Below are 22,308 nucleotides of genomic sequence, written 5' to 3'. Positions count from 1 at the left end.
GCTGTTATGAAGAGACATCTCTAAATCTATAAATTCCAGTACGTGGTGGATAGCAGCAAAGTCATGATTCCACACAATGAAAATCACTAGAGCTGAACTCAGTAGCCCCGGACACTAATGTAGATCATTAGTTGAGTCGTGGTCTGTACGGAGCCACTAATGCTGCATTTGTGGATGGATACTGTATATGATGTCAGGTATATCAATAAGGTGCATCACAAACTTCCTTCTCAACCCCTCCAGAGAACGATCAGCTAGATAGTGCAGAGTGGAGAGTGGGTTGTAAAAACTTTGCAAACTAATGTACAAGTACTCAATCTAGACCACTCAACAAGGAATTGAAATATTTACATAATTTAAAATTAGGACTCAATATTACTGAAATATGTGATACAAATATTTTAGATTTGCTATATTATACCAGAAATATGTTTATTAAGAATTCAACAGGTCCTTCTTAAATCACATCTGCCTATAGAGTATTGTCACCAAGATGGTTAATACACCATACCAAGGTGTATACAGGTTATTGGTACCAGTAGGATAATGTATGTTAAAATCATGCTCTCTGTCTGTCTGTGCAATAACTCTTAATAGAGAGATCCTAGAAACTTAAAACTTGGTACATAGATTCCTCTTGGTCTAAGGAAGAACCCTATTTTACCCTGACTTTTAGGGTCAGGGTAAAATTTAAAGGTAAAATTAAAATTCTAACATTTTTACATTGGTCTTATAAGATATTGTAACCATGATGGTAATGAGAAAGTCACAGAGTAAACAATAGCTGCATTCAAGGTTTCATATGTAATAGTGAAAAAAAATTAGCTATAATTACTCCTAATCTAAAAGATCATTTCAATTAACAAGTAACAAAATGTCATAACATAAATCCAACAGGTCACACAAGAACAATGTGATTATTTTCTTTACAGAACAATCTGTGTATAAACTAGGGCATACAAAAATAAAGCTAATAACTTCTCTTGAATAATTTAAAACATTTTCATGAAACAATTGGATTATCCGAGATAGCAATGCACTCACGGCGAGGTTTTCCTATACATTTTACGATATGTTTATCACATGTCTGTTTCCACTTGAAAGACTCACCACAGCGAGAACAAGAATATGGCTCCAATCCGGAATGGATACGTTGGTGAGTTTTCAAAGCAGTTTTCTGACCAAAAGAACGACCACACTCTTCACAACTAAAAGCACGTTCTCCTGTATGAACCACCTTATGGTGCTTAAGAGTCTGGCTGGTTTTGAAACCGATTCCACAAACATCACAACAGTACTTTCTCACTTCGGAGTGCACTATCCGCTTGTGCACTCTGACAGCTCTGGGGTGAGGGTAACTCTTACCACAGATGTCACACTGTACTGGGGAACTGGCACTGTGAACCCACTTGTGGGAGTTTAAACAACTTCTGTCCGGAAAAAACTTTCCGCACACTTCACATATTATTTGTTTAACACCATCTGAATGTTTGCTCTTTGTGTGGCCCATCAAGGTCATTTTGTTTTTAAACCGCTTTCCGCACAAGTCACAGTCCACCGGATTCTGTGGAGAGTGATGCCTCAAAATGTGAATGTTAAGGTTATCTTTTTGAGCGAATAGTTTTTCACATTCTGGACATGGAAATGGTTTTTCTCCCGAATGTAAAACTAAATGCTTCATCAAATTACTTTTCTGGGTGAATAATTTTCCACAGACCTCACAACGATGGTATTGATGGCCTGTATGTATTCGCTCATGTCTTTCTAGCTGTTTCTTCAACTTGAAAGCTTTCCCACAATAAGTACAGACATGAGTTTTCTCTGTAAAGTGAGCAATTCGTAAATGAGCATTCAATGCACTTTTATCTGTAAAAGTTTTAGAACAGATAGTACATGCAAACGGTCTTTCTCCAGTGTGTGTACGAATATGTGATTGTAAGTACCAACTTTGTCTGAAAGTTTTATTACAAAAGGAACATTTGTAAGATTCTTTTGTGTGCAGAGATTGGTGTTTTCTCAAACTAACAGGTTTCTCAAAATGTTTATCACACTTATCACAATATGTTATTGTCATAGTTTTAGATTTAGATGATATTTCATCAGACTGTAAAGGATCATTGTCCTCATAGTCTTCTAGATTACCACATTCATCATTGTTGTCTTCCTCTTCATCATCATTATTCTCACCCTCAATTTCATTTGATTCAGGATGCTTGCATGTATCCAAAATTGCAGTTTGATCAATAGTGGTTTCAAGTGTATTATTTTCTTTACCCTGGTCTAGATTGTAAAAATTCTTTACTTTTTCAGACTCTTTGATGCTTTCTAAATCCAAACCATCACTTCGACTAAAAAAGTTATTTATGTAATAGTTCTCAGTATTTTTTCCTCTAACTACAACATTTTTTCCTGTTACACACCCTTCTCCTAGAACAGAATCACTGTTTTGACTTCTCTGATGTTCTCCCTGAGACTCACTTGGTTGTTCAGTAGTTTTATCATCTTGCTGTGTCAAATCTAAAAGTGATTTATCTTCCTCTTTTTCTGCTCTGGCCAACTCAAATGCTGGTTGGGAATCCTCCACCAATACATCTGTTACCTCCTGCAACAAAATAATATATATTTACATACCCCAGGTTCACTGATTAATTTAAAACTATTTATATAATTTAATTACATTTTTCATCATTTATATAAATTAAGAGTTGATTGAAATTTTGGTCTGTTTCATTTTATCTCTTTCAAAAATCAACACAAAAATATATATACGAGGGTAATTCGGAAAGTAAGGTCCGTTTTTTATTTTAAAAAAAACCACAACAGATTTTTTCAAAAAACTTGTTTTATTTGATTCCTGACATCAATCACTATTTTTCTACATAATTTACACTTTTGTTTAAACACTTGTCATAACGATCTACAAGTTTTTGAATGCCGGTGTCATAGAAGTCGCCCGCCTGCAACGATATCCAGTCTTGTACTGCTTGTTTCACCTCGTCATCAGTGTCGAAGCGCTTCCCGCCTAGGAACTCTTTTAGTGGAAGTCGCTTGGCGCCAAGTCTGGGCTGTATGACGGGTGTCCTAGCTGTTTCCAACCAAACGATTTGATGAGATTTTGGGTTTGGTTGGCAGAGTGGGGTCTGGCATTGTCATGCAGTAACGAAACTCCAGCTGTCAATAGGCCACGTTGCTTGTTCTGTATTGCTCGTCTAAGGTTAGTCAGAGTGTTGCAATAAGTGGCCGCATTTATTGTTGTTCCTCACTCCATGAACTCGACTAGCAATATCCCACATCTATCCCAAAACACTGTCGCCATAACCTTGCGTGTGGACAATGTTTGTTTTGCTTTCACTTTAACCGGTGACGTCGAGTGACGCCACTCCATCGACTGGCGTTTCGTTTCTGGGGTTATGTGGGAAACCCATGTCTCGTCACACGTCACAATGTGGTCTTAAAGGTTATCACCTTCCTGATGATATTGGATCAAAAATTCAAGAGCAATACCCATTCTTTTTTTTGTGTTCCTCAGTAAGCAGTCTGGGAACCCAACTTGAGCACAATTTGCGAATATCCAAAATTTCAGAAACAATTTTAAACAATGTGGTTCTACTCACGTTTGGAAATTCTATTGCTAATGAAGAAACAGTGAATCGCCGATCTTCATGAATTTTTTCATCAACGGCTTTCACCAAATCTTCGGTGATCACTGACGGCCGATCAGATCGTGGTTCGTCATGGACATTTTCCCATCCATCTTTAAAAGCTCTCACCCACTTCTGCACTTTGCTGTCACTCATTGCATTTGGACCGTACACTTCATTTATCTGTCGATGAATATCCGCTGCTGAAACATTCCTTGCTGTCAAAAACCGTATTACAGACCGTATTTCACAGTCGGCGGGACGTTCAATAGTTTTAAACATTTTAAAAAGGCACAGACAACAGCAGACTACAACGATTTCACTGCAAATGGCGTTGTTCAGCGCGCAATGCATGCCGTGAGTCAGGGCGCATGCGCATTTCGCTGCTCGCTTACTGTTTGTCTGGTTAACGCAAATCGGACCTTACTTTCCGAATTACCCTAGTGTTTTGAGGCCTGACAGCTAATTTATATGTAAAAGAACACAACCTACCATTTTTCAGGAATTTGAGAGAAATTTCTCATATAAAAGGAACAATTGACAGTCAAGCTTGTTTTGGAAAAAAATATTAAGAGTAGAAAAAGGATTTAAAATGTTTAAAAATGCTAATTTTTCACATCTATGTTTATAGCATTACACTTAAAACTAACTGTCAGATGCGTTAGTTATAGTACAATTTAACAACAAAGTAAAAAACAGTGAAAGTTACTATTTTCAGTCTCTTTGTATCATTAGTGAGTTAATTTATTAAAAATATAAATAATTTATTAATCATTTCAACTCCCTTGCCATTCATAAAGCAATTGGCTCTCACCTACCAGTGTAATGTAATTTATTATTTTTATTAATGGTGGGTGGTCTCTAGTGATTACCTTAAAATTCTAAAACTGACTAGTAGATGAGTCCAATAGTGTCTATTATTAGACAGAAACAACAACTAATAAGCTGAATAAATAATGAAAACACTTTTCTGATGTCTTGCCATGTCCTATCTTGAATAACAGATCATGCCAGACACATCAAAACATGAAATGTGTTACTGATTTCTTGTTTCACTGAACAATGGCAAATGTCCGGAAAATCCTGCTCCTTCACAATCCTTCCATCGTCGAAAATAAACTTCAAACAAAGAACGAGTTTTTTGTTTTTGCCTACTCTTTGATTTGTGAAACATATGTTGTTTTAAGGCCACTATTTTTGGACGTTTTCCTTATTGGGGATAAAATAAATTACATTATTAAAAAGAACAGACTTTCTTTAACCTACTTTGAAATTTACAAATTATTACAACAATCAATGAAAACAAAAACTAAAAGAACAACGATTTATTATTCGATTCATGCGTCTAGGCCTACTTGAAGGGTCTCCAGTGTATGCCTATTTGCAGACGATTTGACGATAGGAAGTATGACTCATCGAGTATTTGATTTATTATGGAAGAAGGAAAGTACTAAGAAACTATAATAAAGTTTATTTTGGTTTCTGATAAGGAAAACTCGTCCAAAATAATGGGCTGCCATAATACCGAAGTACCTCTGCGATGATTTTGTCTTCCAGTCACAACGTATTGAATGAGTACTATGTTGCGAAACGGCCATTCTTGTTGTTTATGTGCCAATATCCAAGCATTTCAGTAAACACAAACTAAAATAGTAACTTATACAGTGTTTTACCATATTTCTTTACAAAAGTAATGTAGTGATTTGAGTTGTGTCCAAGCGAAAAACGTGTGCTTTCAATGTAAAAATAATAGGGTTATTTTAATTTTTACAAAGTTGCTGACACCCATACAAAAGACATGTAAGCAAGTATTTGTCTCTGCATTTACTAATCATTTATTTGTGTTGTCTTGATATTTCATTTGTTGTGAAAACTGCACTATTACAATGTAGTTTCTAAACTCTGACAAATAAAGTACAATTTAAAAAATGTCGGTATCGGGAGCATTCTGTTGATACATATAATTGTAGAATCATGTATTATACATGGGTTTTATTTAAAATTTTGTGGCCGTTATCATGGTATAAAGAAAAAATATCTTAAAAATACTGTATACACTCAAATTAGGTTCAAACATAACTTTTTATAAAAAAGTAAAAAGATTTTTATGTAAAAACTGAAATTTGTATAAAGCAAATTTTGCTTGTAATAATGTCTCATATTCTTCATTTAACAAGAAAAAACCAACACAAAAGTATTAAAATTTGTTAGATAGTTGTTTTGAACAGCTTTTTACCCAAAAACTTACAAATGTGCTAAAAAAAGCCCGGCACTTTATGCACATGACTTGGGAAAATTCCGGTGGCACTCAAAGGATTAATCTTCAATAAACAGTTCTCAATCGAACCCTTTCAATATTTGAAGAAAAGAGGCACGTCAGTGAGTATCAGCTTATCAACTGGCAGACCATGTGAACTGTCCAATACTCCCACACATACCCAGCAGAGAAAGGGTAATTCGATAGGTATAGTCTGCTGCGGAAGATGACTGTTGGAGTTTGTGGGGTTCGTTCCCTAACCTCAGAAGTTCTTGCTAGCCTCAACATAAGGGTGTGCCACCTCCTGCCTACTTTGACTGGAGAGGCTGGTTCAGAGCTGGTATCCCCTTCTTTCGAGGGGACATGACTTGAGATTAGTGCCCTAAATACTTCCTCATACATCTTGATAGGAGGTGGTCCATACCATCAACCTTACCCATCCAGAATATCCTGTCACTCCGGAAGCAGTGCAAAGGTAATAAGACTAGGTGCAATTTATAAGCTTCTTGTCCTAAGAGAATAAAAATGTTTCTCAATGCAGGATCACAATATGATTTTAGGAAGTTCATCTAAAATGAACCGATAAAAGAAAGTATGAGGGCTATCAGACCACACAGCACAACTAGCCACAGTAATCACCAAAAGAACTGCCAAAAACAAAATTAAAGAAAAAAAAACGAATTTTCAACAAAAAAGCAATAGACCTACAATACAACTACAGGTACAAAACTGGGAAAGTGTGATTCTAACTCATGATGCAGATGAAGCCTACAACAAATTCCATAACATAATTCAGTCCATACTAAACTATGCATGCCCACTGAAAACGTCAAGAGCCAGACAACCAAAGAAAACTCAGTGCTGGGATCAAGAATGTACTAATCTTAAGAATAAAAGCCCTGGAAATGGAGCAGACTACAGAACTAGCAAAGTTAGTTAGAACAGCTGCAAAGAAAAAGGAATATGACCAACACCTAAAAATGCTAAGGAAAGAAAATGCTACAGACCACATCAACAGAGCAGAAAATAAATCAAAAGCACTGTGGCATACAATACACTGTGAAGTTAAATGCAGTCCAGACAAACCGCTTCACTTACAAATTAACAATAAAATAGTAGAAGACCCAATAGAAGTTTCAAGCTATCTGAATGACTTTTTCTCAACAATAGCTGAAAGGACACTTCAAAATAGTAATAACACAAGAATTAATATGTTACCAGACTCATCAACGACAAATCATATCTTTCAGCTCAGACCAGTCACGCAAGACGAAGTCCAAACAGCCATTGACTCCCTAAAACCAAAAAACTCAGCCGAAGTTGATGAAATATCAGCCAAAGTGATAAAATCTTGTAAATATGAAATATAAAGGTAAAATACCTTACTTTTTACTGTTTAAATTACAATGTAGAATACTTCAATACGTTTTGGATACTAATTTATTTTAAAAAGAAAGCAAATTCTAGCTGTGATCATAAATAAATCATATGATGTTTTTAAAAAATCTATAATATGTCTACAACTTAGTTGTCAGTTTGAAAATATGTCTCTGATGAAAGACCTCTCAGTATGGAACATGCATTAAGCAAATTGCCTAGTTGCAAAAGGGTTAATATCTAATAAAAAATATTTTATACACATCATATTTTTTTACCTTGACAGACTTAATAAAGTGACCTGTATTCTTCAGTGCAGTTTATAATGATTAGTGATCTTAGAAATTGTATGCATGGAAGTGAAACAAAATATGTATCTTGTGATTTCTAACTTATACCAATGCATGCCATACACTTGTGGTATGGTTTTTAAAATCTAAATTGTAATACGATAATAAACTATCCAACTGAGGAGGAGATCAGATAGCAGATCTTGGAGCACATTTACTAATGTTTTGTATCAATAAATGATGGAAAATGTTTAAAAATTCCTGTTACCTTCACAATCCTCCAATTGTTAAAAACAAACTTTAAATTACATAAGGCGATTAGAGAACTTAACTGTTAATAATGGAATAAACTTTAACCTATTACAGTGATCTTATTGACTCTATTTCTGCTCACCTGAGGAGCTGGTATAGCAATGGTGTCTGTCAGAGACTCACAATTCTGTAGGGAGGTGAAGCTCTGTACACTGTCTGGCCATATGGCATCAGGCATGTATACACCATTCTAAATAGGAAAACTCAAGTTAGGATCCATACAGAATAATAGCTCTCCTATATCTATAGTTTAGATCTCAGATATGACTGCTTCCCTTAGAAAATAATGTGTCTATATCATTTTGCACATACAACAACACTTTCATTACACATTTTTCATTAAAGATATATCTTTTTTTAGGATTGTAGTAAATCTTTCCGTACTGTGACAAGTAAATTAAACTTGTACTTCCAACATCCGGGTGTATGGATATTCACTAAACTAGCCAGTGTAAAATTGGATGTCAGAAATATACGGTTTAACCGTTAGCATTCTTTTTTGTGTTAAAAAATATTTTAAGGTACACTAGCAGTTGCAATTCATTTGGAGCATTGCGTTTAAAATTAAACTTTTTATAATTCCTACGAGCAACTACATTATTTCAGTAATTTAAGTTTTATGTGTGTGTGATATTTGTGGAACAAAATTTACAATTGAAGGATTTGCATTACTTCACAATTATTAAGTACACAAAAATGTTAAATATTTTTGTGTTGGTTCAAAATGTAGTGTGTGTAGACTAACAAGTTTATAAGTAATACTGAGCTAGATCTTCGATATCTGTACAAAGTCCAACTCAGAAACATAATACCACACATATAAAGGTAAAATATCTTACTTTTTACTGTTTAAATTACAATGTAGAATACTTCAATACTTTTTTAATACTAATTTCTTTTAAAAAGAGAGCAAATTCTAGCTGTAATCATAAATAAATTATATGATGTTTTAAAAAATCTATATGTCTAAAACTTGGTTGTCAGTTTGAAAATATGTCTCTGATGAAAGACCTCTCAGTATGGAACATGCATTAAGCAAATTGCCTAGTTGCAAAAGGGTTAATATCTAATAAAAAATATTTTATACATATCATATTTTTTTTACCTTCAAAGCTGGTAATGGTTCACTTTTAACATCTTCAGACGACTTTTCTACAGGAGCTGGAGGTAATGGTTCAGCCTAAAAGAGAAAAGTATTATTATTATTTTTTATTTAAGGTATTGATCTGTATACGTTCACAGGATCAGTACATACCCTCCACTAGAACACCAGTACTTTAACTAACTGAATGATCTGATCCAGATTCCGGGTGTATATGGGAGATGGGGATTCTGGGTATTCTTGAAAGTTTCTACTGCATGAATAAAAGTTTTACACATAAAAACAATGGAGAATGAATTTAATGCCTTAGATATTTTACAGTTTAAATAACCTTAATCCCTACAATAAAAAATACTGAGAATATTCAACTTTTCTTAATCTTTCAAGATATAAAATATCCAAAGTAAATAATGAGGTGATGTTAATTAAGACTCTTAAACTACCACACTTTGACTACTGTAATATCCTGGTGAATGACATGACCGTGAGCGATCGGACAGACTCCCTGAGCGTGCTCAGAACTACTGTACTAGATTTATTTTTAATCTTCGACGTCATGAGCATGTTGCACAATATTTTCAGTAATTGTCGATTCTACATTTAACTATGAAAACCAAATATCCTGTTTGTCTGTCCGATCGTTTAAAATTTATCTCTGATATTAGTGAACAACCTACAAGAAGGGGAGCCACATTACTATCAATTCCAATTCATCAATCAACAATTTTTGATAGGTCCTTTACTGTTCAGGCTTGTTGTCTATGGAACGCTCTCTCTGATGATATTAGATGTATTGAGGACCATGCATGCTTCAGGGCGGGGGTTAGGGGCTTGCTGCTTGGGGGCTTGTGGAGGTGACAGGTGGTGCTGCTTGTTGCAGTCACATGGTCAGTCGATGTATGAGAGTGATTGAATGTATCTTCTTGTTCTTCATTTTAGAATTTTTCATGTTTTAATTACAATATATAAAAACTTTTCTTTTGTATTTTAAGTTTTGAATTCATTTCTATATATAGATTTTTACTTTAAGTTTATTTAATTTTGTATATGTTAAGCAATTTTGATATTTTATATTTAAAGTATAAGTTAATAATTTACAGCAATTGTATCATACTATTGTAAACAAGAGGGCTTGATAGCCCTAACTCCACCTCTTTAATAGAAGACATTTTTCATTTCATTTAGATAAGAACTTCATGTTACATTCCTTTTACATTTAGATTTATACCCACAATTGGCATTCTGACACCTAATATCCATTTAAACAAACAGAGCGATAAGCTCTTAACTCAAACAATGATTTGAGTCCAAAAAACTTAACATACAAACAAAGTGTCAAGGCTATTCACCTTACTTGAGCCCTTATGGTCATTGTGTTTTTAATTCAGATAGTGATGCTCCATCATGCTGGAGTTAGTAAGTTAAAAGTTGTATCCCTAGTCTGTTAAAGAAACAGCAATTTTATAAACCTTTTGAGATGATATTAGCTACAACATTTCCTGTATAAAAAGACCATTAATGTTGTTAAAAAACTCAACCCATGCTTTAAAGCCTATTTAATTTTTCTTCTAGTCTCCAATGGACCTCACTCATTGAACAAAGTATGATTGTACAGTACATAAAAAATAGTATTCTTAAAGATGAACATACAATTTTAGTTTCATAATTTCTTTCATTTGGAGTGAATTTCCATATCTAGACTGTACACATTGCTATGTATATGTATATATAAATAAAATTGTAGTTCCCAATTAAAATACGTAATCTACACTTATTTTACAACATAAGGATAAGCATAAAAATAAACAAATAAATATCTATAGAGCAGGAAATCACAAAAATTTAAATCTAAATTTTTCACATTAATATACAGTATGATTTACCTGGTAAGAACAAACTTGCTGTCTTAAAAAATAGTCTGACTTTTCAACCTGAATTTTAAATTGAAAATATCCTTCTACCCGATTCAAACAGCCTCGACATATCAGTGAAGGTAATCCATCTCCTTCATACACCTAAAACATAAATATGTATCAAATCTTAGACTCAGTGAAAAAATTATATGTTGAAAAAAATACTTATAACTAGAATTGGATTATTTAAATTTCTATTTTCTGTGTTTAGGTAGGAATTTGTTACTCTTGTTTTAAGACATTTTCTCACTTTTATTTAATTAATATTGAGATCCTAGTCACTTATTGGGAACTTTCCCAAAGTAATCCAACACCTTGAATTGTGTCTCTGAGTAAACTAATAGGCTACCCTTAATTCAAATGTTTAGAGATAAACATATATTTTTTTATTTATTTTCAAACTGTTTACGGTGACCATTTTTATTTTATGTCATTTTTAGCATTTTCAAGTATTATCTGTTTTTCAAATCCTTTAAAACTAACAGACTTATAAAGAGATCTAATAAAAAGCTTAAATGTAGAGTGTCATCCAATGTCCAAAAAGTGTGTGTCAAGTGCTTTTGTTTTGTTTTTTAATGTTAGAAGATGCCTAAAGATCAATATTACAAACGATAAAAGATCAGTATTTAGGGTTTTTTCTTTGAGATGTGAATTTCCATCTAAATTTTGGCATAGATGGAGCAAATTTTGGCATATAATTCACTATGTACAATTGCTATTTTTTTAACATTTAAGATCTGTTTTTCGTTATGATAGATATGGTATTTTGCTTTTTAGTACATTAGTCTTTATTAAATTAGTAAAAACTCTACCACCAATTACTAATGACAAAATCTAATTTTTGTCTCTCTGTACAGACGATAACTATCAAACAAATTAACCTAGATGATTGAAATGTTGTGTGAAATTTAACATCGGTATTGAAAATGGTAAACATTATTTCATTAAACATCCCAATTTCTATCAGTCGAGAAAGTGACCCCAATTACATCTAGCTTATGGGTAACCATGTTGTTAACAAGAAAAAAAAATAGGCTAAACAAATTAGTAAACAGAGTTTATTGTGAAGGTTAATCATATACATTTTTTAATAACTTATCAACACGTCATGAAGCCACTTTGTTGGATTTTGGTAGGTTTCATACAACTGTCTATCTATCATTTCCTTTTCAATTCAACTTACCAATCCATGATTATCGTTTGTCTTTCTATATATGAAAATGAATGTTAGCTAAAATCGAACGATCGCAATAAAGCTAAGGAGTTCGAATATCATTATTTACTGCTGTGATGAAGTGGTTCTTCCACGGGAACAATGCTCTAGGTAGTCTGGCGGTTAGCGTGTTTAAACGAGCAGGTGACAGCCTTGGTAAATAAACAAAATCTGTTCAATTAAATCTGTATTAAAAAATAAAATGTTTCATACAAAATTAATCGCACAAGAAAATGGATTGAAAAGCTCCATAATGTGACTTTATCTAATCCCCCGGTTAAGAATAAAAGTTACATTAGTAGTTTAACAACCATTTTTGGGTCATTATATGTCAAATTAACCAATAAAAATTAGTTTTCAACTTGACCATTTCAGATTTGGCTGAAACTTGGGTTATGCACTGAATACCCTCTAAGAGCCTGAACTGAAATAACATTTTTTTAAATTCTATCCCTCGTAGATTTTAATTTACAAATTTTCAAATATCACAATATGCAGTGTTCTTTAATGTGTGCTTAAATCTAAAATTTGCTACAACTAGTTCTATTAGTGCTAGAGAGCTGAGAGATGCTCATTTGAAAAAAGGGTTTATGGGCTTTAACTTGAACACATTGGCTAAAACATAATTCTTTATTAAAACTCAAAAAAATGTAGTTGACAAATCTTTGAGTTGGTGTTTTTTTAATTTTAAAAAATGTATACTTTTTAATTCACGATTTTGTGAATGCACCATACAAATTCCAGAGTGTGCCCATGATAGGATCAGGAGATATGTAAAAAATACATCAGTGATGTCCAAACTTTTTCAGAGTTATTGATATAGCATTTTTTACAGTCTGCTTTTAAGATATAATTACAAGTGGGTAAACTTGTGTCAACTCCATTTTCTTTGTTATAAAACAAAAAATTATGCAAACCAATTTTTTAAAACAATAACAAATATTTGTAACAGTTAACTATATTTAAAAATAAAATAAAAGTGATTTAAATTTAATTTTAAATAATTTAAGTCATGTAATTCTATTGATTTTTTAAATGTTGGTCTTCAATATAGAAATGATATTGATAGTCCATGTGTGAACAATTGTATAAGGATTGATTTTGTTTATCACGCTTGCTTTTTGTTGATCTGCTGATATTGGGTGAAGTGAATAAAAAGTAGTACTTGCTTCGTTACACTGATTTTGAAGCAATTACTTCGTTTCAAGTGAATAAAAAAGAAAGCGCTACCAAAGGGTAGTACTTGCTTCATATTTCCGGACCCCGTAGTATTTGCTCCAGATTCATGTGAATAAAACCTAGCAACTACTACCTTGCTGTAGTAACTGCTTCGTTTTTGTGGAGTCTGGTGTAGGTCAGACTTCGTTTTAGTTCAGTCGGCATCATGGCGATGTTTATGCACGTTCGTGAACGTAAGTTATATCGTGAGCGTCGGCACGTCAGTGACAAACAACTTTTACGGTTTGAGGATGAAAGCATTAATTTTTTGACCGCTGAATTTCTGCCTGAAAGTGATGAGACAAAAGGAGGGGCTTTGACACCAAGGGGGAAAATGGAAATTTTTTTACGCGCTGTGGCTGATCCAGGATTTCAAATTGGAGTGGCTGAAGATGTCGGAGTCGATCGCTCAACGGTTTGTAAAACCTTTCACTATGTTATGGACTGTATTACTGACCGAGCACATCATTGGATTAAATTTCCGAATTCAGTGAGAAAAATAAATGATGCTCAACTCTTGTGGCAGACCCGTTTTAGGCTGCCTTCGGTTATTGGTGCACTTGACTGTACACAGATTGAAATTCTGAAACCTAGATTGTTTGGTGATGAATATGTGTGCCGGAAAGGATACCCGAGTATAAACGTGCAGGCAACTTGTGATGCGACCGAACAATTTACCAGCATCTGTGCAGAATGGCCGGGTAGTGTTCACGACTCGAGAATTTGGAGAAATAGCCAGGTAAGAGAGGTTATCGCCAGATATGATGGGGCTGCTTGTCTGTTGGGAGACTCGGGGTATGGCATTTCACCTTGGCTTATTACTCCCTTCAAACCTCCCCGCAATCAAGACGAAATACAATTTAATCGGCTGCACGCTCAAGAAAGAGTTATTGTTGAAAGAGTTTTCGGTCAAGTTAAAAAAAGGTTTCCTATAATAGCAAACTGTGTGAGGATTTCTCTGGAAAAAATTCCCAAACTCATTGTAAGCTGTGCAGTTCTACATAACATAAGTAAACATTTGAATGATAACTTTGACTACCAGCTTGAAGAAAATCCTGCCCTTGAAGAAGAACAAGAAGAGTTAGCTGCGGAAGAACAAATAGAAAATGCCGTAACAAAAACTCGAGGTGTTGAAAAGCGTCAAGAGATTATCCAAATTCTGTTTTAAATAATACTTGACATTTTTTATGCTGCAAAATGTATATATTAATGTAATTGATGGTTGTTTTTAGTTGATTTTTAAGGCTTGTTTAGGCGTCTGTTATTATTTCATACTTAACTTTAATTTTATCGAGCATATTTGTGAAATCTGAAGTTAATATTTTGCATTATTGATGTACTCTTATGTTAAATGTATGTTGTTCTAAAGTATTATAAAAAAAATAAAAAAATAATATATATATATATGTATGTATTCTTTGTTTAAAGTTTGTTATTGACGATGGATGATTTGAAGGAATAACAGGATTGCGGACATTTGCCATCTTTAAATGTTACAATAAATGATAACACTACGTTTCGAGGAATGGAAATCATCCTCTTTTTCAGGTGTAAAAAACTTAAAACATTAAAATGTGGGCTGTATTTTTGTCACGTTTTATTGTCAAGGAGGTGACATCAGGTTCTATTTACAGGTTAATTCTATGTTTAAAGTTAATTGTTGACGATGGTTGATCTGAAAGGAATAAAAGGAAATTCCGGACATTTGTCATCGTTAAGTGTTACAAATTAAACACGACGTTTCCAGAACTGGAATTTGTTCTCTTCTGCAGGTAAATTAACTAAAAGATTCCAGTTTTCTAAATGTCTTGTTTAATCGACGATCGCAGGCACACATGATTTTTATAGTTTTTTTGTTTTAATTATTATTTTTTATATAATTTTTTTTGTTTTTTAATTTTATTATTTTTTATTTATTTATTTTCTTTTTATATGGGGGGATAGGATTTGGAACTTACAACAAATTATTTATTAATCAAACAAAGAAAATAAGTCTTCCGTGTCAGTTGAAGCATCATTGACAGTCTTCTTCAAATTGTTTAGCAATATTCTTTCTTTTTCTATCTGGATTTTTTGGAGTTCCATTTGTTGCAGCAACACTGCACGCTGTAATTGCGGAGTGGACATATCCCTTGTTTCGTCCGTTTCTAGCATTGACAGCCTTTTCGCTCCTTTTCTCACAGCTACCACAGGCTGCTTTGATGTAATCACTGAACAACTTGGCTGGTGTTCTACTTCCATGTTATCAGCTCCCTTCTGTTTAGATGAGGTTGTGTTTTTAGCAGATTCGCCTTCACAAATTCCTACTGAAGCAGCTCCCGGCACCTTTTTAAAAACAGGATTTTCTTCTTGTGTAAGGAGCAGTAAGAACTCTTTCTCCCAGTCATTAAGTTTAATTTTTTTGTTTCCAGTTGCTGTTCTATCAGTTTTTTTCTTTATTTATGTTTTCATGTTGTTCAGCATTTTTGAGAGTTGCGCCGGAGTAACTATTTTCCCGGTGGCTTTAGAATATTCTGAACATATGATATCCCAAGCTTTCTTCTTAGCACACATGACACTTGGCACTTTAGACTTTTCTATGACAACTGAATTTTCACTCAATAGTCGCACAAAAAGTGTTCTGTTAACAACGTCCCGCTCAACGTCAGCACAGTCACCGGCCTCATCACTTGACGACATAGTCAGCACCCAGAATGGTAAGTGACTGACAGACAGCAGACAAGTGAGTCATGCACCGACGAGCCGGTACATGGATATCCCAGATAAACAGAACTCCGTAGGAACGTTGAGTTTTGTTCACCAACATGCGGTGAGGGGTTATCGATAAGAGAAGGAAAATAAAAGTGAAGTAAGTGCTATAGGGTAGTAAATACTACGGTAGTAAATGCTTCACCAAATCCGGACGGCCCGAAGTACTTACTACCCAGTGGAAGTATATTATTATTCACATCGTTCTGAGAAAATGCTACTACTTCGAAGTATTTACTTGAAGTAAATACTACTTTTTATTCACTTCACCCATTGATACTTGAACAGACATGTCCAAGCAGGAAGAAATGATGATAGTGTTAAAATGAGCTAATAGAACTATAGTTAGAGCAGATTTTAGATTTAAACACACGTTAAAAAGCACTGCACATTACGATATTTGAAAATGTTTAACTAAAGAACTATGAGGGATAGAATTTTTTAAAATTATATTTTAGTTCAGGATCTCAGAGAGTATAAATACACAACGTTTCAACTAAATCTGAAATGGTCAGGTTGAGTGCCTTGTTGGTTTGAAATGGAATGACCCTTTTAATATAATTCTACAATCCTAAAACCACATGTACTCAAAAACAGGCAACTTGAATCTTTTTTAAAAACTAGGTTTTAATCAGATCGCAAGTTTTAGAATTGTTAATTTTGAAAGTTGCATTTTGGTTGAAAAATGTAAAAAAAACTCACTTTTTCATAGTTATCAACATAAAACTGGAAGATATTTTTTTGTTTTTTTTTAATTATTATTAATATTTGCCATATATGACTAAATGCAGAAATAAACAAGCTAAATTAAACATTAGTTAAATAATACTAAATTAAATAAAAATGTAACTCCTGTTATCATATTATCTACATGTTAGATGTGGTTAACTCTCAAACTGAGATATCTCAACATTTTGTTTAGAGAGTAGTTATTTAAACACATTGAAAATAATTTGCATATATTTTGCAGAGAGTAAAATGGGTGTATATTGTTTTTGGTGGATTTGACTTAGGAGTAAATTTGACTTACGGCCTGTAAGGTAGTAACAGAGATTTAGCTGGGTCTAACCATTGCTAACAGAATTTGTTAGTTTTATGTGACTAATTAAATCAGTTTTTGAGTAATAAGATTGTAACACATAGACATAGACACAAAAAAGTCATATACAACCCTATTACTCTCAACAAATAAATTATGACACATTATTTTTTGAACTCATAAAAGGTTTGATGAATGACACTTCATTATATTTATTCTTATGGTACCGTACTTGTTAATCATAAAGATACATGGTTTTTTACTAGGGAAAACGAAAATATACTATAAATTTAGATTATTGTTGGTTGTCTACATTGTTGTAGAGTCAAGTAGTACTAGTCAAGGTAGCTGCCAGGCATAAGCAGATAATGCCAAGCCAGGTCAGATCAGATAACACTGATAAGTCTCATAGCTGCTAGTAGTAACCCTATAAGGATACTGTTTCTGCAGCAGTTGTGTCGCTTAGTGCAATTTATTTCTGTATTCCTATTTGCATTAATTTAACATTTACGAGTACTTATGTTATCTGAGCTTAATTGAGTTACTATGTCACGGGATTTTTTATCACCAGAAGTGCATGGCAGAAGTGCATGGTGGCACCTGGGACGATAGGCGTATAAAATTTCAAACTTTAAAATCTGAATATCTCATAACATAAATAAAGTCGCATACAACCAACTATTCTTGAGCTAGAAATATAATACCTAAACAGATAGAAAATAGAATTTCCAAAAATCACACTTGTTATTCTATAAGTTTTATTTTAAGTTAATCTAATAATTTGTCATCACAAGTAAATTATAGGCTATACTTATTAATTATAATTTGAAATTCAGGTAACATAGTCTCAAAATCTGTAATCCAGCACTGCATGTAATAGTCGTTAAAAAGTTCACTCTATTAACTCACTTTCTAACTTAAACATCCATATGAGTCTGTGCACATGTGTAAGATAATACCCTTTAAAGAGTGGGATTATCTTCAATCACCCCAAAATCATTGTTTATCAATGGATCAATTAGATTTCCGTCTTTGTGTATGTCCTTTGTATGCATGATTATTTTAAAACAAGTTAACTTATTTGGTATGATACTCCACCTCTGCTACTTTTATAACAAAACTGGTAAACAGTGTTCTGTTGGGAACCAGAAGGATATTGTCCACTATGGACAAAGAATTATCCTATACAGACTTGAAGATTGGCATGCGTTTTTACCTTTACAATTCACCTAAGAAAAGGGTGAAAAACATTGGCACCAATGCATTTTCTAAAAGTAAATTGTCCAATATAAAAATACTATAGCTGCAATATAATAAGCAGCCACAATCAGATGTACTTTTATATGTAAAATAAATGTATTTGTTTCAGATTAAATAAAATAACTTAGCTTTATCTAAAGGATGGTTGAACAGCGTATTACTTACGATTACTTTAGCCAATCTAAAATGGTATTTCTGCAGTTACTGAATGCCATCATAAAAGTACTTTCATTAATAAAAAAAAGTAATAGTTTTTATTATTTCAAATAAAATAGAATAAGATTTTTCATTATATTTACAATACCAAATTTAGAATGTCCAAAACAAAGTCTTCTCAAGATCGTTTTTAGATACATTGTGTTTGTTCTTACTTTTCTAGCAGCGAAACACTATTTGATTTCCACCTTTAATTCTAGTTTTCATCTCATCAATAAAAAACTGGACAATTTGGATTTAAAGGAGTAATGTCGTTATCTTGTAACCATTTAGAATATTTCTGTGTTTATAAAAACATTTTGAGCCAATATCTGTAGGTCAAATGTTATATTCAATAGTATTGATATTTAAAATAGATACTCATAATGTAATTGTGTTGGTGGCCGCTTATTATACTGTGTAGCCAATACTATGACGCCACTGTGGCATATAACTTAACACTCCAGTAGTTCACATTTAAAACCCTCACAAATTAAGTTGAATAATGAACTCTAATTAGCCTATATAAGGTAATACCCTAATATAGTTCAGTAATAAATCATTTCTTTTCCAGGCTGAAATTACACCATGGACTTTGTGAAAACAGCAGATATTATATTAAAACTGAGTATAATAAATAGCTAACGGTTTATAAACAAGATATCCCACTTTATAAATCCTCTTTAAGAACACTAATCTGTTAAGCTATTTATTTCTAAAACTAGAACCTTAAAAATATATAATCTCCGTTTGGCTGAAAAAAATAAGTGTTAGCCTTACCTCTTCTCTTAAACATAAGGAAATATGCTTGCATTAAACTGGTACAAGTTTCTTATCAACCAGTCATAACCTATAAAACATACATCAGTAAAATTATAGGTTACACGTTACCTGTACATTAGCAATTTGCATAATTTTGTGAGCCAGATATCCATTTCTATCGGCATCATAGTTTGTAAATATTGACACATTTCCACTAGCATCAAACAAGCATAAACGGCAAATTAAATTATTATAGTTCATATTTCAATATTTATATCTAGAAAACATTAGATACAAAGATAATAGAAATTTTATAATAAATTCACGTCCTAATTGTAAGTAAAGATTTCAAGCCATAAAAGCTTAGGATACAAATATTTTAAAAAATACAACAAATGGAAGAATGTCAAGAATTGTGACGTCCTTGACCTCAACTTCTCTCCAGATCAACTATACTATACAATGATCAGCTGTTCTTGTTCAAAATCCGTTTTTAGAATCTGGTAAACACTCTTTCCAACTACGTTGGGCGTAATGTGTCAGAACTTTGAATATTTGAATATCCACTATTTCGATGGGTTCGATTGGTGGAAAATTTGAAAAATTGATAGTGTGTGTCAACAATGGATGAATTAGGAAAATAAATGCCTTACTATATTATTACCAAATTACTATAATGTTTAGAATATTCAATCGATGTGTAATTTTTGAATATTTGAATATCCACTATTTCGATGGGTTCGATTGGTGGAAAATTTGAAAAATTGATAGTGTGTGTCAACAATGGATGAATTAGGAAAATAAATGCCTTACTATATTATTACCAAATTACTATAATGTTTAGAATATTCAATCGATGTGTAATTTTGTTAGTTTATATCCAAGGTGCTATCAGCCTCTAAATTATATAACTTGAGAGTTTACCAACTATCCCTCCGATTTCAAAAATTCCTATTTTTACTGTTCATCTTCGATTGAATACTGGAAGAATGATTACCCAAAAAAGGGAAGAATAGTTATCAAGATACGAAAAGAATAGCTCTTTCGATGTTTATGATTTATAAAGTACATTTTTCTGTCTAATAATCATCTAATTTGGCTTCATTTAAGTAATTCATTTCGTATTTAAAGATCAATTTACTATGTTTGAAATATATTTTACAAAATTAAATATTCACTTGTATTTAGGCCTATGTTTGGTAGTGAGTACAGATAATATTTTTTTTTTAATTGACAACAATAGTTGTTAATATATACATCAGTGCACAAAAGAAATAACAAACCTCGTTACTATACCGTGGACATGTTACAAGAAAATCACTAGTATAATTTTATACTGTTTTGAAAATATGTATTTATTTAATTATGATTTCCTATTTTACAAAAAAAATTATTTACAATGTGTCTAATGAGGCGTCTGAACATGGGCCTTATTATTTTTTCCAGAATGTTTGGTTCAGATATTTGATTTTGTTGCCCTATAGCACCGCAGAGTACACCAAGAAAGCAATGTTAGATCTACGTCCGTAGTGACAGATTAAAGGCTTACTGAGATTGTTCAGGACAAAAATGTCTTTAGCAAAAGAACCTATACCCAGAGCAACAAAGAAGTCTGTTGGGGTCCGGCTTTAGTCACTGTTTCCATGTCCATTTGCACCCGGCAAAAATCTCTCATATGGTGGCTTAACTTTTTATTAGTGGAATGATATTAGACGATCGGAGAATAAAATGAATGCATGACTTGGCTGTAGGTATTTCAATCGAACGGGTACATCACATTTTACACTAATATTTGGACATGGAAACTCTCCGTGAGATGGGTGCCGCTATTGCTCACACTCGATCGTATTGGTCGACAGCGCAACCGTGTGACCACTTCCAAAGAGTGTTTAGTGATGTTCAGCCGTAGTCTGGACGAGTTTTGGTACCGTTTTCTCAACTGTAGAGGAATCATGGATTCATCACAACGCGCCAGAGACCAAAGAACAATTGAAACAGTGGGTTGCTCTGGATGAGCGTGGACCAAAGAAGGCCAATGTGAGTCTGTCCGTCATCAAGGTCATGCCAAGAAGGGTAAAACAATAACTGGCGGTTATTATTCAGAGCTTTTGGATAGATTCGACGGTGATTTTAAGCAAAAACGGCCGCATTTAATAAAGAAGAAAGTGCTGTTCTGTCAAGACAATGCTCGTGTGCACACTTTAGTTTAGTCACGATGGCCAAAATCCATGAATTTGACTAAGAACTGCTACCAAATCCAGCATATTCTCCAGATCTAGTTCCCTGCGACTATTTCCTCTTTCCAAACCTAAAAATTAATTGCTGGACGGCAAGATATTTAGGTTAAATGAAAAAGTCATTACAGAAACAAACGCATATTTGAAGCCTTGAGAAAACGTATTATTTTTAGGGAATAAAAAGTTATAAAAACGCTGGACTAAATGTATTAAGCTAGAAGGTGATTATATTTAAGAGTAAAATGTTTAATTGCCGAAAAAGATTTGTTTTATTCAAAAAAGTCACTGACTTAACAAACCGCCCTCGTAATCTTTGAATTAATTCCAAAAGCTCGCACTGATACAAACATATTGTAAAAAGGTAAGTTATGTTACTTGGTTTTAAAATAGTTAACTGTCAAGGAAAGAAATCATCATAATTTCTCGCCTGAGACTGAGCCATGTCAGAGTAAACAGTAAGTTATTAGCAATAAAAAATAATGTTACTCCATTATGCACTGTACTTTGGTTGTAGAAGAGACAATTAACCTTGTAGTAATACAATTCCGTAATTCTGAATATGCCAGAATAATAATATCGATTGGTGTAAATCAACTGGAGATGTGTACTTCATGAGAGATCTTATTAGCTGGTGAACTCCCCAACCAGAGTGGATCTGGTTACTGGTAGAGCGTCACTTCTAGACTGGGTTATGAATAATATAGCTCGGCATGTGGATGTTGAGCTTGTTCCGTCGGGGCTTTC

The 22,308-nt window shown here is 33.2% G+C and overlaps 1 protein-coding gene across 1 annotated transcript; it reads right to left on the bottom strand.

Annotated features, from left to right (window-relative positions):
• Positions 1-785: 785 nt before the first annotated feature.
• LOC124360281 (zinc finger protein 260-like) lies at positions 786-19,768 on the bottom strand. The gene is made up of 5 exons (XM_046813764.1): positions 19,457-19,768; positions 10,863-10,994; positions 8,983-9,057; positions 7,960-8,067; positions 786-2,602 (listed from the first exon to the last, which is right to left on the bottom strand). The coding sequence occupies exons 1-5, from the start codon at positions 19,586-19,588 to the stop codon at positions 1,004-1,006; spliced, it is 2,046 nt and encodes a 681-aa protein (XP_046669720.1). The 5' UTR covers positions 19,589-19,768; the 3' UTR covers positions 786-1,003.
• Between the last annotated feature and the right edge of the window lie 2,540 nt (positions 19,769-22,308).

This window comes from Homalodisca vitripennis, chromosome 1 (assembly GCF_021130785.1).
Source record: "Homalodisca vitripennis isolate AUS2020 chromosome 1, UT_GWSS_2.1, whole genome shotgun sequence".
Lineage (NCBI taxonomy): Eukaryota > Metazoa > Arthropoda > Insecta > Hemiptera > Cicadellidae > Homalodisca > Homalodisca vitripennis.
The sequence above is the reverse complement of the archived record's forward strand: the minus strand, read 5'-3'. Positions and strand labels throughout refer to the sequence as shown.

Bases quoted from the DNA above. Each gene is read 5' to 3' on its own strand.
- LOC124360281 (XM_046813764.1), bottom strand. From the start codon at position 19,588: ATGAACTATAATAATTTAATTTGCCGTTTATGCTTGTTTGATGCTAGT. The intron at 10,995-19,456 runs GTAACGTGTAAC...TTTATGTTTTAG, and splicing joins TGCAAATTGCTAATGTACAG to GTGTATGAAGGAGATGGATT. The intron at 2,603-7,959 runs GTGAGCAGAAAT...ATTTTGTTGCAG, and splicing joins TTGCTATACCAGCTCCTCAG to GAGGTAACAGATGTATTGGT.